The sequence below is a fragment of the Lycium barbarum genome, chromosome 12 (genome assembly GCF_019175385.1).
Source record: "Lycium barbarum isolate Lr01 chromosome 12, ASM1917538v2, whole genome shotgun sequence".
Taxonomy (NCBI): Eukaryota; Viridiplantae; Streptophyta; class Magnoliopsida; order Solanales; family Solanaceae; genus Lycium; species Lycium barbarum.
In genome coordinates, this window is record NC_083348.1 from 81,939,858 (window position 1) to 81,955,724 (window position 15,867).

The 15,867-nt window shown below is 34.7% G+C and overlaps 1 protein-coding gene and 1 long non-coding RNA gene across 2 annotated transcripts; both read left to right on the forward strand.

Annotated features, from left to right (window-relative positions):
- The first annotated feature begins 7,961 nt into the window (after window positions 1-7,961).
- On the forward strand, window positions 7,962-9,948 carry LOC132621614 (zingipain-2-like). The gene is made up of 2 exons (XM_060335952.1): window positions 7,962-8,539; window positions 9,209-9,948. The coding sequence occupies exons 1-2, from the start codon at window positions 8,092-8,094 to the stop codon at window positions 9,784-9,786; spliced, it is 1,026 nt and encodes a 341-aa protein (XP_060191935.1). The 5' UTR covers window positions 7,962-8,091; the 3' UTR covers window positions 9,787-9,948.
- A 1,833-nt stretch (window positions 9,949-11,781) lies between these two features.
- On the forward strand, window positions 11,782-15,450 carry LOC132621617 (uncharacterized). The gene is made up of 3 exons (XR_009575591.1): window positions 11,782-11,921; window positions 13,198-13,407; window positions 14,974-15,450. It is a non-coding gene; the product is annotated as an uncharacterized LOC132621617 (long non-coding RNA).
- Window positions 15,451-15,867: the final 417 nt, after the last annotated feature.

Below are 15,867 nucleotides of genomic sequence, written 5' to 3' on the forward strand. Positions count from 1 at the left end.
TTCAAAGGCATTCGAAGTGAATCCAGTATAAACATTGCTGCTTCCCTCCTGCAGTCGCTATTCCTTGAGATGATATTATGTATGACTTTCCAGTTTGAATGTTTATGATTCCTTCTCAGCATCAAAACCGTGGAATACATCCAAGAGTCTGTGCGATATCATTATGCTCATTAATTTGTATTATGTGATATATTAGTTAATACTTAAGAATTGTTTTTAGAGTGAGAGGTGACCGCATACTCCTTCCTGCAATCAAGAAACTACTCCTTTTTTCCCTCCAATCTATGCATGATGAAGTGGTGCTTACATTTTCATATATGAAATATGTGTTGGTAGATGATGATGACTTGGTCTATTGGGGGGGTTCTGGAATTTATATGAGTTGCTTCGAACTCCTCATTGGTCAAAGCTGCAAATATGTTGATGTTCATTTTATTTGCAGCATTTACAGAATCTATGTACTATTTGACTTGAAAATTCTGTGAGGCTCATCTTTCAATTAAAAGCTTCTGCAATAGGAAGACTTGTGGCTAGTGAATTATTGGACTAATATAATCAGCGGAAACATGTTCCATGACAGTGTCATTGCTTTTCCTTAGGTGATTTCAGAAGTGTAGATCAGTTTTCTTGTTTTGACATTAAGTACATTGCTATTTGAGATGTTTACTTCATTGGAGGGTGTCATATGTTCATAAAATACTTTTGCAATCTAGCAACTATGTAAATGACAATCTCTAGGAAGATTATGGAGCAAAGTTGAATCAGTTTACTGGTGAGAGTAATCTTTCTGGCTGACAGCTCTGAGTATTTCTTTATTTGGTACAACAAAGATAAAGAAAAACATCGTGATCAGATGTTTACGAAGTAAATTTTTGGTTGGTTGGTTGAGTAAAGGTACTGCCAGATGCACAAAAAATTCTGCTCTATTTTACAGTGCTAATCACGGATTCTAGGATATAGTACCAAAGTTGATGATGCTGTTTCTTTGATTCCAGAAACAACAGCGTCACCGTCTTTGCTCCAGTGATCAACCCATATTCATGTAATAACGGCATGCCTCAGGCTAGGGGTGTACATGCATCGAATTGGTTCGGGTTTTTCAAAAATCAAACCAAACCATTTGTGTCGAATTTTTAAATCTATAAACCAAACTAAAACAACAAAAGTCGGGGTTTTCAACATTTTTTTCGGATTTTTGGGCTTTTTATTGTAGTTTAATGGAAAGTACTTTACTACAAATTTGCTTGATAAATAAATACGAGGTAAATATCACTTGTTGTCATATCTCCGGTTGGAGAGTTGGAGCGTGGGAGGGATTCGTTGTTTATCCAAGTAGAAGAAGAAGATTTTTTTTTGGTTAGATATGTTTTAATTTAGTTTCTGTTGGGCCTTTAATGAATTACATATGGGCTTCAAAACTTATGGACCATTACAAACATTAAGTCAGACCTGAATGTAAAAATACAGAAATTGTGAAAAATCTTAAGAAAATGTTTATAAATTACATTCTAATACATATTTTTATGTAAAAAATAATTTAAAAATTATATACATATAATCGGATTTGTTTGGTCTCAATTTGACTTTGTTTTAGTTAAAACCAAACTAAACCTATAATGGTCGGGTGTTTTTTTCCACCACCAAACCAAATCACTACTCGGATTTTTATTCCGGTTTGGTTCGATTTGTCGGTTTGCTGCGATTTATTGGTTCTTTTGTACCGCCTTACCTCAGGCTATAGTACGAGCAACAGAGTCTTCAGTTTTGATGGCTAAACCAAGTTTATATAGCTAACCTTCCTAAGACATTGTGGAGAAGACTATGGAGTAACTAAGTGTTACTATGTCTTTGATTTAAAAAAAAAAAAAAAAAACACTAGTGCCACTATTCGGTTGAGTTGGAGAATAATACATGCACTGTCTATGATCAGCTCACCAATTTGACATTTTGGCACTTACCATATCTCGTTGCACTTCCCAGAAAGTTGTGATAAAAAAAGTTCCATAATAAAACTAGCTCCATACTTCTTCATTGTTTATTCAATAAAATAACATAATCTTATAATACAACAAAGATGTCATATGCCATACAGGAAAATGTTTTCTTTATCGCTGCTTAAGCGGCAACATGCTGTGATAGTTTCTCTATTTCTCCGTCTTTTTTGGTGGGTTACTTTTTCTCTCACATTTGAGGACAACAGAGAAGTAATTGTGATTTGTAACACAGGACAGCAGAGTGATCAACTGATCAAGTACTTTTATTTCGCTATAATTGAAAACTTTGCCAGGGGCTAATGAAGAAGCTTGTTTAGTGCCAATAATTCCAAAATTATGGACAGATAACTTATCAGAAAGTACAAAAGAAAGGTTTATCGCAATATATTACTATTTGAGGTCTGAGGACATCAAAGCAGCGTGCATGATGGCAATTATACATAACTTGCCGGGCTTTCCAGGGAGCTAAATCATTAAGTGAAAATGTTAAATTTAATTTAATTTAACAGAAACCACAATGTTAGTACGATAAATTCCATACTTATCCTAAACATTTCATCCACAACACAGGGACATATTTTAGAATCAACAGAAAAATTCAAGTAGTGAAAAATGACTTCGACAATCAATTGGAAGCTTGCTTTTTTAGCTCTACTAGTGTTAGGAATGTGGGCTTCTCAAGCCACATCCCGTGACCTGAACGAAGCCTCGATGGTCCAGAAACACGAGCACTGGATGGCTCACTTTGGACGTGTGTACAAAGATGGTTTAGAGAAGGCAAAGAGGTTCAAAATATTCAAGGACAATGTTGATGTATCCCTGTTTGGATAGAAATTCCCAAATCCTCTCAAATTATCCAATTTAAAAAAAATTACCCATTTTTTTGTTGACCCGTCCCGCCCGACCCGCCTATCATCATCATCAAGCTCTAGTTTCATCTTCTTCCACGGAGAAAAAAAAAGCAAGAACACCCAAATGATAAAATCTCAAAACTCACCTCAAATTTAATCTTTAAATCCAACTCCAAATCTTGATGCAACCAGTACTTGGAGTCAGAGTAATTAACAAAGTATAAATCTTTAGCATGTAATATGTGCTACTGGTTTCCAGCCTTCGTTGAATTTGTTGGCACCTTGGACACTGACACTTTGTTTGGATCGTTGTTACCCATTGTATCGTTATTACAAATATAACGTTTGTTTTGATTGTTACTTAAAATGAATTGTATCGTATTGTTAAATTCGTCGTTACATAACAACGAAAAGCCCCATTTTATGTAACAACCGATTTGGTGTTATCCCATCGTTACCTATTTTCCCATTCCAATTATGTCCTTACTTAATATTTCATAATCCTATTTCATCCGTTACCGATAAGTATTATTTGATTCCATTCTGGATTTTTCTTTTAGTTTGTTCGTTACTCTTTTTTTTGGGCTAAATTTCTTGTTTGTTACTACTACACAGTTATTTGCTAAACTACCAAGTTATTTGCTAAAATTCTTGTTAATTCTTACTACAACTCTGTTATTGCATGTTCGTTAGACATTATAAATTTTTACTATGCATCAATGTATTTTTGTCTTTATTAGAATCATGTATATTTTTTAATGAACTTTACATGAAATAACTATTATAAAGAATTTCACTTTGTGTGTGCTGATGATTGAGGCAGTAATTTTTGCAAGATTTTTAATTTTTTAGTGAAGAATAAAAAATATATTTACATGAATTTAACATCTTAATATATATTATATGCATAATTTGTGACAAAATAGCAGAAAGAAGTCGTCTTAAATTATTTACACTAGTTTAGGGCATTTTAGTAAACTTATCAGTTACAATAATGTACGATACAGTCAATCCAAATAAAAAATGTTATTAAACAACAGCAAATGATACAGTCTTTCCAAACATTGTATCTACAAAACAGTTCAGTACAAAACAATACAGTACAATACGATACATTATGAAACGACGGGTAACAACAATCCAAACAGAGTGTGAAGTGTAGAAACCACTATTGAATAGTGGTGTTTAATTATAGTCAGGTCACCTTCTCTTTTCTTTCCTTTTATTATTTTTTCCCTAAAGTACATCCTTATATTAGGTGTCAATCTACGTACTTCACAAAATTTAGAAAGAAATACTCGTTCTAAAGTTCTATCTAATTTGATACTGAAAAAAAAAGAAACGGTAAAATTAAAAGATAATCTCATTTTCCACAGGCTTAACAGGCGGATGGCGTATAGTTTACGAACGAACATTACAAATAACACTTGAAGGAGTTGATAGAATCTTAAAACATTATGAGTGTAATTATACTTGCGTAATATGAGGAAGACTAATAGGGCAAGCCGCGAAGACTTCTCGATTGACTTGACTTGGACGAAACGACTGGCGCTGGAAGAATGCAATGCAATGACATATATAATATTTTGCCTATGTCACGACCCGACTAGGGGGCCGCGACGAGCACCCGGTGCTAGCCCACTCGGGAACCCTCTTAGCTTACTCTTATGCTTACATCTAGGTGAGCCACATAATTAAACATACATTTCCATTCATTCGTCAAACTAGTCCCATTGGACAACATTACCATTATATCATAATTGACATTTATGCCACATCAAGGTACATGGGCCAACATGGCCGACAAAATGATATACAAACATAGGTCGACAAGGCCAGACATATCTAAACATATATACACGTGACTACGAGCCTCTAAGAGAGTATGACATAACACATGAGCGGGACAGGACCCCGCTATGCCCATAATTATATACACAAAAGAATGAGTACCCCAAAAGCTATGGCTCCGGAAGAAATGGAGCTTTGCTCTATAATCTCTGGATAAGCAGCTATGGATCAAGTTTGTCTCCCTGTGCACCTGCGGGCATGACGCAGCGTCCACAAACAAAAGAACGTCAGTATGAAGAATGTACTGAGTAAGTAAAGCATGATTAACATCGATATATAAGCATAATGAACAACATATGAAATAGCATAGGAGGGGGGAGACAAGAATACCATTGTCATAGCACTTACTTGCCTTTCATAGGGACTTTCCATTTCTCATACGTACTTGTTTACATACATCGTCATCCGTATTCCATAATAGTACTCGTACCATACTTGTGCTCGTATTCGTATACATGTCCTTATTCGTGTCCATATACGTAGTCTTATCACATTCATATTCATATTATATACATAGTTATTTCATATACATAGTGTTTACATAGCATACCCGTCCATATATAGGACCGGTGTTTCATACATATCCTTATATAACATACCCGACCATGTAGGTTCGGGGTTTCATATACATACTTGGCCAACCAAGGCTCAAGGTTGCTCATACCTGGCCCTACCAAGGCTTCAGGGTTATTCGTACCATCTGCAGAGGTGTGCGCGCGTTTCGTAATCGTATACATACTTTATACATATTCATATACATATATTCTACCCGGCGTTATAAGCTCGGGGTTTCATTATAGCCCTTCATAGGCACATATAAGCATACTAGCCCGTAGGCACCTTTACCATCATTATTATTATCATCATCGTTACTATCATCATCATTACTATCATCATCATTACCACAACGTCTATATCATAGGCTGACTCATCATATGAGGTGCGTAGTACAATCGTAGCACATATCAAGGATCGTGAGCTTATGAGCTCGGAATGTCGATCATTTGAATACAACATACTCATATAGAGGATTTAAGAGTTTGGCCAAGGAACCATGCCTCATGAAAGAAGGGTTAGCCTTACATACCTTTTTGTCGAACTATTCTACACTTGCACGTTTCCTCCCAATGCTAGCGTTCATACCTTCATTAATATCATAACAATGGCCATTAGTCATTCACATTATCCACATTGTCTAGATTCCTCAATTTGCCCCTAATTCACCCACATTCATGGTCATAACACCCAACTTCGTCCATTCGTCTAAAGTGTCTAGTTCATGATCTTAATACCATTTATAACATATTCATATCACAACACAACAACATTCATGATTCAATTCAAACTATCCCTCAAAATATCACTATTCATCATTCATAACCCATTTTACCATATTTTCTACAATCCATGTATTTTAACTCTCCAATACCTTAAACATCATGTGAATATCATGAATCTTACCTTAGATGTTGTAGGAACAAGCTTTAGTTGATAATACTCCACCTTGAGCAAAACCCTAGTTTTCCTCCATTTGGATTTCTTGACTTTAGATGATCTTTGATGGGTTCTTACTCTTGATTCACTTATTTGATGTTGTTGATGACTTATAATCCTTGAAAACTTGTATAATAAATGTAGAGAGATGTTTTAGAGAGAGGAAGGAAATGTGGAAATGATTTTGTGGACTTGGTCCCTTATTTAATGACATTCAACTGAACTGTCGGGTTCCATTATACGGTCCATTATACGGTCCGTATAATAGACCGTGAAATGGTTCTGCCTGCACCCCCTTCACTGTGACCATTTGACGGTTCGTTATACGGTCCGTAAAACGGTTTCACGGTCCGTATAACTGACCGTAAAACTTCACCAGCGAGCAACCTTCTCTGTGATGGTTTTACGGTCCATTATACGGTCCGTAAAACATTATACGGTCCGTATAATGAGCCGTATAACTCATCAGTTCACTGAACTCATTCTCAACACTTCGTTTGATCTCCGATCCTTATGGAACCTTCTTAACACTCGCTCAACACTTCATTATCGATCTAAGGGACATTACAACTCTTCTCCAAGACATCATTAAGGCCTTGCTAACTCGTTGCTCGTAATTCCTTTCCGATACTTATCAAATACTTTTGCCTTCTCTTGGCAATCCTCTTTCCTCATCTCTAACATCCTTAAAATCTCAACTAGGGTCATCAAATGCCATTCCTCAAATACCAACGGGAAATTTCCGAGGTGTAACAGCTTATAATGACAAATATGGGGTGTCAAGGATGACCCAAAAGTTGATGGCCCGCCTAACCAGTCCAAAATTTTATGAGTTGGGATCAAGATAAATTCATATTGGGCTGATTTTAGCCCAGCCTAACATAACCAATTTTAAAGTTGGGCGAGTCATGACCTAGCCCATATCAGTCCAAGTAACTTTTGGGTCATTGTTAGCCCAATCCATTTATCACCTCAACCCATTTTGATGGGCCCAATTTCAACCCAACCCGCCCATTTGACACTCCTAATGACAAAGATACAACTACTGTGAGAAATTTCATTTGGTGTGAGACACAACAAATAATGCTCGAGTGAGGCTTACCTTAGAGAATATGAATAATTCGAAACTATAGATAGATTTTTTTTCACCAAACAAAACTGTAGATAGATAACACTCCCTCCGAATAAAAAAAAGTGTCCACGTAGTCTTTTTTTTTTTGGGTCAAACAAAAGTGTAATCAAGAAACAATTAACCTTGTCTTTCCAGATTTGCCCCTATTAAGTGTTATGTGATCAAATCCCAATGCCTATTTAATCAGGGGTAGTTTAGGCAATTTACATATTTTTTTCTTGGAATGAGTAGTTTCTTAAGGGGTGTGCAAATGGCTAAGTGACTTTTTTTTTATCCGGAGGGAGTACTAGTTAAGTTTAGAAATGTATGTAAAGAAGTTCATTAAGTTTTCCAATTTTAGGAGCTGTTGTACCATTATATTATGCCGAGATTATCGGAACCCAATTTTTGCTTAGTACACATTGGGTAATTAGCTTAGTTTCTTGATACTTCAATTGAAATTTCCTAGAAAAGCATAAGATCAGTGTGAATTCCAGAAGTCAATACATACTTGAACTTCAAATTTCCATCAATAAATTTAAATAATCATAAATCAAGATTACTTTTCCACAACCGAATTTGGAGTCCAGTTGTTGACAAAAAGGAGATCAATTTCAATCCGAGTCTCCGGACAAGTCATTAATGAGAAAATAATTTCTCCTTTACGCCTCTATATAAAGTCTTGCCAATGAAGGCATAAAATGCAAGCCTATTACATAAAAATCTTACAACAATATTCTTTTGATCAAACCTTGTATTTTCCTCCCTACATTACATTAATTACTTAACCATGGGTATGAAAGTTGATTTGATCAGTATTCTAATATTGTTCTTTGTAGTTGGCATGTTTAACTCTAAAGCAATTGCTCGCAGCCAGCCAACATTATCCGTGTCTGAGAGACACGAGCTATGGATGGCGCGTCATGGTCGAGTTTACAAGGACGAAGTAGAAAAAGGAAAACGACTCATGATATTCAAAGAAAACATGAAATTCATCGAGTCGATGAATAAGGCAGGGAATCTGTCTTATAAATTAGGCATTAATGAATTTGCAGATATTACTTCAGACGAGTTTTTTGCCAAGTATACTGGATTAAACATGCCTTCACGTCCTTCACCTTCTCCAATGTCGTCGACGGAATTCAAGATTAATGGTCTAACTGATGATGAAATGCCGTCTAACTTGGATTGGAGAAAGCATGGGGCCGTTACTGAAGTGAAGAATCAAGGTCAATGTGGTAAGACACAACATAACACTTTCATTAACTCACTATGTCCTCTGTGGCGAATTTAGACTATAATATTGTTAGAGATGACAAAATTAGCTCATGAAAATATGATCTGTTCAAGGTTAGGTCGGCTTAGTGATCCCCATTATTTCATTTTGACCTGCCCATTTCAAACCATCCAAGAGTTGGCATTTCTTTTAAGTTGACTGATTCAGGTGACCTTGTCAAAATATTTTCTTTTATTTTTTTTAATTCAATATGTTATGTATAGTCATAACAAGGAATTTATTTGTATTAGTTTTATTTGCTAACTAAGCAGATTATCACTAAACAATTTAAGAATTTAAAATTTGGTAAGAGTTGCGGTTTGGATTATGACTCATTGTTTAACCATCTTGACCGAGTGCATTTCAGCCCAAGTATCGTTTGAGCGGTTACCGGCTCAAATTTCGTTCATCCAGCCAATTTGACACTCCTAAACTAGATAGGATTTGTAGACATCACTTCGTCTAGCTCGATCTCTATATATATGTGTGTGTGTGTCTGCAAAAGAGATAAAAGTAACACATAAACATAACTCACTGACTCTACATATTAGATTCGCAACTGCATACCTAGCTCGCATTTATTCAATTCTTCTATAAATTTTGATATTAGCATGCTACTTTTCTATGTTAGGATGTTGTTGGGCGTTTTCAGCCGTTGGAGCACTAGAAGGAGCCTACAAAATTGCAACAGGCCAAAAGAGTGAATTATCTGAGCAAGAACTTGTCGACTGCACCACCCGAAACAATGGTTGTAACGGCGGCTATATGACCAATGCATTTGATTTCATTATAGAAAATGGTGGAATTTCAACTAAATCAGATTATCCATACGAAGGGCAACAATACACATGCAGGAGCCAAGAGCTAACACCAGCAGTAAAAATAAGCAGCTATCAAGTTGTGCCTGAAAGTGAAACAGCATTGTTACAAGCCGTCACGCAACAACCAGTGTCAATTGGGATTGCTACTAGCCAAGAGTTCCAATTTTACGCAGGAGGAACTTATCATGGAAGCTGTGCGAACGAAATTAACCATGCAGTTACGGCAATAGGGTATGGAACTGATGAGGAGGGTCAAAAATATTGGTTGTTGAAGAATTCATGGGGAACTACTTGGGGGGAAAATGGATATATGAAAATTATAAGAGATACTGGGAATCCTGGAGGTCATTGTGACATCTATAAGTTGTCTTCTTATCCAATCATATGATAGTCCCTAAGGAAGTATTCTATGTTTTACTTTATGTTGTATTAAGAATTGAAAGAATATAGTGGTCGTCGTGCATGCAAAAGCTTTATGCATGCAGTATATGAATCTTTTGTATTGGAATTTTATGGAATTATAAAAAAGCGTATTGATTAGTATTATAAAGTCTAATCTTGTGTTTATGATCGACTAATTACCTAGTATATATTTTTATTTTCTTTGCTGAAGCTAGAAGCTTAGAATTTTATGGACGGGTCTACTGTTAACCACTGTTTTAAAAGGCGTGGGCGTGAGGTGGGGCGTTTTACTTAATACGGGGCGAGGCGTAAGCCCCGAGGCACGGGGCGTAAGCCCCATGAATCTTACAATTTTTAATTTATAATGTAGTAAAATAGTATAATAACACACAAATTATAAAAAAAATATATTAATAGTTTTTAAAAAATTTAAAACATGATTAAAGAAGCTCATAGAAAATAAAACTTCTAACATGATTTTACAAGTATAATTAATGCAATGATTTAAAACTTATTATGAGATGCAACCAACTCTAACATCTTAACTTTCAAATAATAAAAGAAATCACAATTTCTAAAAACATGCTACAATCATACTATGATTTACATCCCTAAAAGAAAATAATTAATGAACTTTATCATATTATAATTAAGACATCACTCCTTCATAAATAAAAATAAAATTAATTTCAATTAGAAAAATAATTAATTATGATAATTTTGAGACATAGGACAAATATGTGAAGACCAATGATAAGTAAAGACGTGAAATTCGGCTATGTATTTTTAAAAGAAATGTTAAGTGATATTCACCCTCACAATGTTCACAAATAGTAAATGTGCAATACTATAGTTTGTTATTTGAGTTACTCTCAATCATCTTATTTCTATAGATGAAGAAAACTATTAAGCATCATTCATTTGATAAAGAATTATGAGGGTCAATAATATTAAATGAGCAATTTGACACATAATTTTTGTAAAAACTCTTAGGCGAGCCCCATGCGTTGGGCGTTAGGCGTGTTTAGGGACGCCACTGTTACTACTAATATCAAAATTGTATTGTTACTACTAAATTTTCGTTGAACAACGCCGCTGTTATCCTAAAGTACGACTATTATTGGCGAATTATTAGCTCAATTATAATATTTTGAACATTGAGTCGTCCCAACCCGAAACATTTGAACCAATTAATAATAGGTAAAACTTAAGTACATATGAACCATTTCGGATTTCTTAACGCCAAAGAAGGAAACATCTATATTGTTCGAGTGACCAGAAAAAGGAAGAAGATAAAACACCAAAAGAAAAAAAGCTCTTATTAGGAAAAAACAATCTCCACGATTCCACCCCAACAGTCATCATATGAATACATATTTTACAAGTTCTGCACTAATCTAACAAGTTCACAATAATCTCTCTTCAAGGCTATATCGCATGTCAGATCCAACTCTTAACTTTTTTTTCCCTATCGCCCTCAAAAGGACGTGGTTAAAATCAAAGTGTAGGACCCAAGAAACTTTTTCCTCAAACAAAAAAGTTCATTCTTCTTATTTCAGGAGCTTGAAGGAGTATAGTCGTCTTTAGCACTACTAAAAAAAATGGGCATTTTCGACCTAAAAATTTTGATCACACTTTTGATCGAAAAAAATCGATCACGGGCGGTCGAAATTTGAAGAATTTAATTTTTATTTAATTTTTTATAGAATTTCGACCACACCGGGTCGATTTTTTAATAGGAAAAATGCATTTGGTCGAAATTAATTTTTATACAAATAATAAATGGGAAAAAAACATTTTATACATAATTAAATTATATATATATATAAAACAATTAATTAAAAAATAAAAATAAAAATCTAATTTCGACTACATGTGGTCGAAATAATTAAGTCAAAGTCGGTCATATCTGACTTAATTATTTTCGACCACATGTGGTCGAAAATTTCAAAAGATTTAGACCAGATCTAGGTCTCTTTAATTTCCTTTTCATTTTCCCCCCTTCTCTTTCACTCTCTTCTCTCTCCCTCTCCTCTCTCTACCATCCCACCACCCAACTGCCACCAGACGCCGCCGTTATTTTCGACCAGCAATCGTCGCCACCAGACGCCGCCAGCTCAGGTATCACTACAAGAAAATTGTCTTTCAACGACCACTAGTTAACAAAAGGATATAAATCTGGTGGTTATTAGGGTACTTGTAGCGACCCAATTTTTTTGCAGTCGTTAAAGTCGATTTTTAGTTCATCGGTAACAAAGGGAAAGTATTTGGATCTTAAATGTTACAATATCCGGTTGTTAAAAGCTGAAATTTTAGGCGCCAGTTTTTCCCCCTATTTTTTCACGACCCTCTACCAATCATCCCCACCCCAGCACTCCCTTTTAGTGTCTCTACCATCTGAGGTAACCTTCCCACGCGATTTGGATTCCTTCTCAGTTATTTTCCCTTTTCGATCTTGATTTAAGGTTTGGGGTTCACTCCTTTGTTGATTTAACCACCTGTTGTTGCTGTTTCTCAAAATCGACTTCTAATTAATTCATCAGGTAGAGTATTTGAGGTTGATTTGTTAAAATTTTGGGTTTTTCTTTTGTTAATTGTATCCCTGGGAATTTATGTATTGTGGACTTTTATGTGATTCTCGAATTTGATTTTCATTTTATCGCTTCCCGAAGTTGGAGGTTGCGATTGTGGTTGATGACTTAAGGGTTTCAATTAACTGATTTTTTTTAACATCGTAATTAGATACTTATTCATGTTTGCTTTTCATGTCTTATTGGTTGTATGTATTTCGTGTCCTGATGTGTTATAGAATCTGGATTAAATTATGTGTTCTCTGAAAATCATGACTATAGAAGTTAGTAGTTGCTCTATTTCACTTGCTAGATGGATGTGAATATCCTATGTAGAATATGAACCATGATTTGGTTATCTTTTGAATTTTAGGATTCATGATTTAGAAAGTATGCTTGATAGGGATTTATATACTTTCTGGATGACATGCATTAGTTCAATTACTTTGCTCAATAAATGCAAATCTGTTTAGTCCTCTTGTAACCAAAACATGGACCATAATCTAGGCCTTTCGCTTCTGTATCTAACAATGTCAATTTAGATCTCATAAAGAAGGAGAAATTGTGTCCTTAAAATAATCATTTTGTACTTTATGAATATGGGTATTAAAGAAGGAACTTATATATATATATATATATATATATATCATGAAAATTATGGTTTATGGGGCTTCCATTTGGCTAAGACGTGAGGTTGCCTCCTTTCTGTATAAATGTTTTCACTTTGGTTTGTTGATTAGTTAATGCTGAAATAATTTGAACGTCAATTGCAAGTTCTATTGTTAGTGACTAATATCCTTCTCCTCTCTTTTATTTGCATACACAAGCTGACACACACAATGGAGTAAAAAATGGAGTTTCAAAGCAAGGCTCATTGCTTCACGGAGACCACCACTTCACTGTCAGCCTGTTACCTTTACTTCCCCGTTATCTATCCATTGCTGCTTGTTGTGTTGGAATTTTAAGGTTGCAGTACCCCCTCTTCTCGAAGGTTTGGCCTCGTTCCAATGGTGGCATATGAGGACATTTTTCTTAAGGTACAGTACACTTCTCTCTTCTTCTTTTCCTCTTGGCTACTTATTATGGTTTGAGTTATTTTTCTGTTTGTCGGTATTTTTCTTAAGTTCGCAATGCTAAGGTGGATTTCATAACTAAAAAGTGATAAGATATCACCGCTTTCTTTGAGTCTAAAAGGTCAGATTTTTAACTTCTCCTTTGGTCTTTATAGAGAACACATAATATTGGTTTGTGTTGTGGCGCAATGCTTGAGTAACTATGTTTTAGGACTTAATTACTGACTTATTGAATATGGCATGACAAAAATATAGATTCTTCGGAGTTTAGAATCTCTGTTAAAGTTATTAATAAAGGTATGCATTATGCCTTAGAATACATGTCTATAGGTGTTGATCGTGTTCGTTTCCTTTGAACTTGAATGCCGATAAAGATGGTTGAATACAGTCTATGAATTACTTCGATTGAATCTTTGTATATGTAAAACCATTATTCTAAGAAGTTACGTGATAGAACTTTTCTGTATCTCTATAGGATAAATTTGCATTGGATGTTGCCTGATTGGAATTAAAGGTAATTGTTTAGTCTTCATACTTATAAAACTCATTAGCTTAAGACACTGATTATTTTTTCTTATAATCCCAGCTAGACTTTTATTAGCAAATAGAAATCTTGGCTGTTATGTTACAGAATTATGTTTAATAGAAAGCATGTTACTTAGGAGTCATTCAGAGTTCTTTTATTTATAACATGCAAAATAACATGCTCATGGTACCTTTCTTTTATATGAATAGCAAACTATGAATCATTAAATAGTGCATTCATTTTATGCTTAGCTTCCTGATCAGTAATTAATTGATATGTAATCCAAACTTTATCATTTTTTTTATCTTACAATAGAATCAGAGTCTTGGGTTTTCTTAAAGTTGTTAGTATGTAATTTCCTGATTGTAATCAGCTTCGTTATGAATGTATTGCCAAGTCCTGTCTTAAATAGACAAACATGAATTTGTTGCCAAGTGAGAGCTTTTTTAAATAAAGTGAGATAAAGTGGTATCTTCTAAATTGATAAATATGGAGTTCCATGAGTAGTTGTGAATGACCTTTTCTCCTTTATAGTATTTTTAAAAAGAAACGTCAAGCATAATTTATATATCTTGTCTAATTATTTTTATCTCCAAATATGTAGCTTGCAAGTTTTATTGATAAAAAACATCAGTTGAATCAAGAGTATCCCAGGTACTGTATATTTATATACACGATTCATTAAGTTTCTTGACATTCAAGTGGAAGATACTTGCTATTCTATGGAGGGATAAAGCACTTCAATCTAGATTTTTCATTAAGACTCCTAGGATAGAATCCAAGTAGATATTTGAAACAACTGCGGGTTTTTGGAAGTTCAACTGCTATTTTGAAGTCAATATGATTCATCTTTTATTTATTTTATGATACCTTCTGTCTCTACAAATTTGCAAAGTTAAGTATGAATATTTGTTGCTTCTAGTCATTCTTTATACTTACCAAAACAATAATAATGTATTTTTTGTACTATATTAGACTATTAACATTGTATCCTTCAATTTCAGAACGAATTTCAACAACACTCTGAGGAGTTTCGAGCCACTCAGCCAAGTAGCACGCCGATGACCGACGAGGTAATACAACAATAGTGGATTGAGAAGGTTGCTCCCCCAACAAGGCATGGGACAGTTTATGGGATGCCTAATGGAGCCTTTCGTCGATACCCGTCGGCCCTTGAAGTCGTAGGTGCTGATGATGATGGGGCAGTTGATCCTAAGGAGTATGAAGCTATGAAGCATCAAGTTGACCTACTAACAAGAACACTTAATTCCTCGGAGGCCAGGATGTTGGGTATGCAAGCCCAAATTAACACCAAACATTGACTTTTTGGATTAGTGTGCTTTTGGATTCTAATTCGGCTATGTTTAAATGGATATGTATATTATGTTTAAGAGTTTGAATGTAGTTTTAATGCGAATTAAAAGTACTTTTAATTTTAAGATGTTTAAGTGTTTGAATGGACAATATTTAAGTGTTCAAGTGTTTGAACATTGTTTATGGTTGTTGTGTTGCATTGTTGATGAATTGGATGACTGTTTTGGTTGATGAATTTGGTTATTTGACAATTGGCAGGTGGGATGTCAAAAACAAGCAATTAGCCCAGATATTTCACAATTTCAACCAGAAAAATACAATTTTGACCACGTGTGGTCGAAATTTAGCAATATGGTTGCCAGATTTCGACCACATGTGGTCGAAAATTTGGGCCCAATTTACAATTTCGACCACATGTGGTCGAAATTGTGAAAATAATTTTTTTTATATTTAAATATAAATAGTGTTTTCGACCACACGTAGTCGAAAAAGTTAAATATATAATTTAATATAAAAATAATTTTTCGACCACATGTGGTCGAAAATAATTTTCCCTTAATTTCGGTAGAATGTGATTGCGACCA

Bases quoted from the DNA above. Each gene is read 5' to 3' on its own strand.
- LOC132621614 (XM_060335952.1), top strand. From the start codon at position 8,092: ATGGGTATGAAAGTTGATTTGATCAGTATTCTAATATTGTTCTTTGTA. The intron at 8,540-9,208 runs GTAAGACACAAC...TTTCTATGTTAG, and splicing joins GAAGAATCAAGGTCAATGTG to GATGTTGTTGGGCGTTTTCA.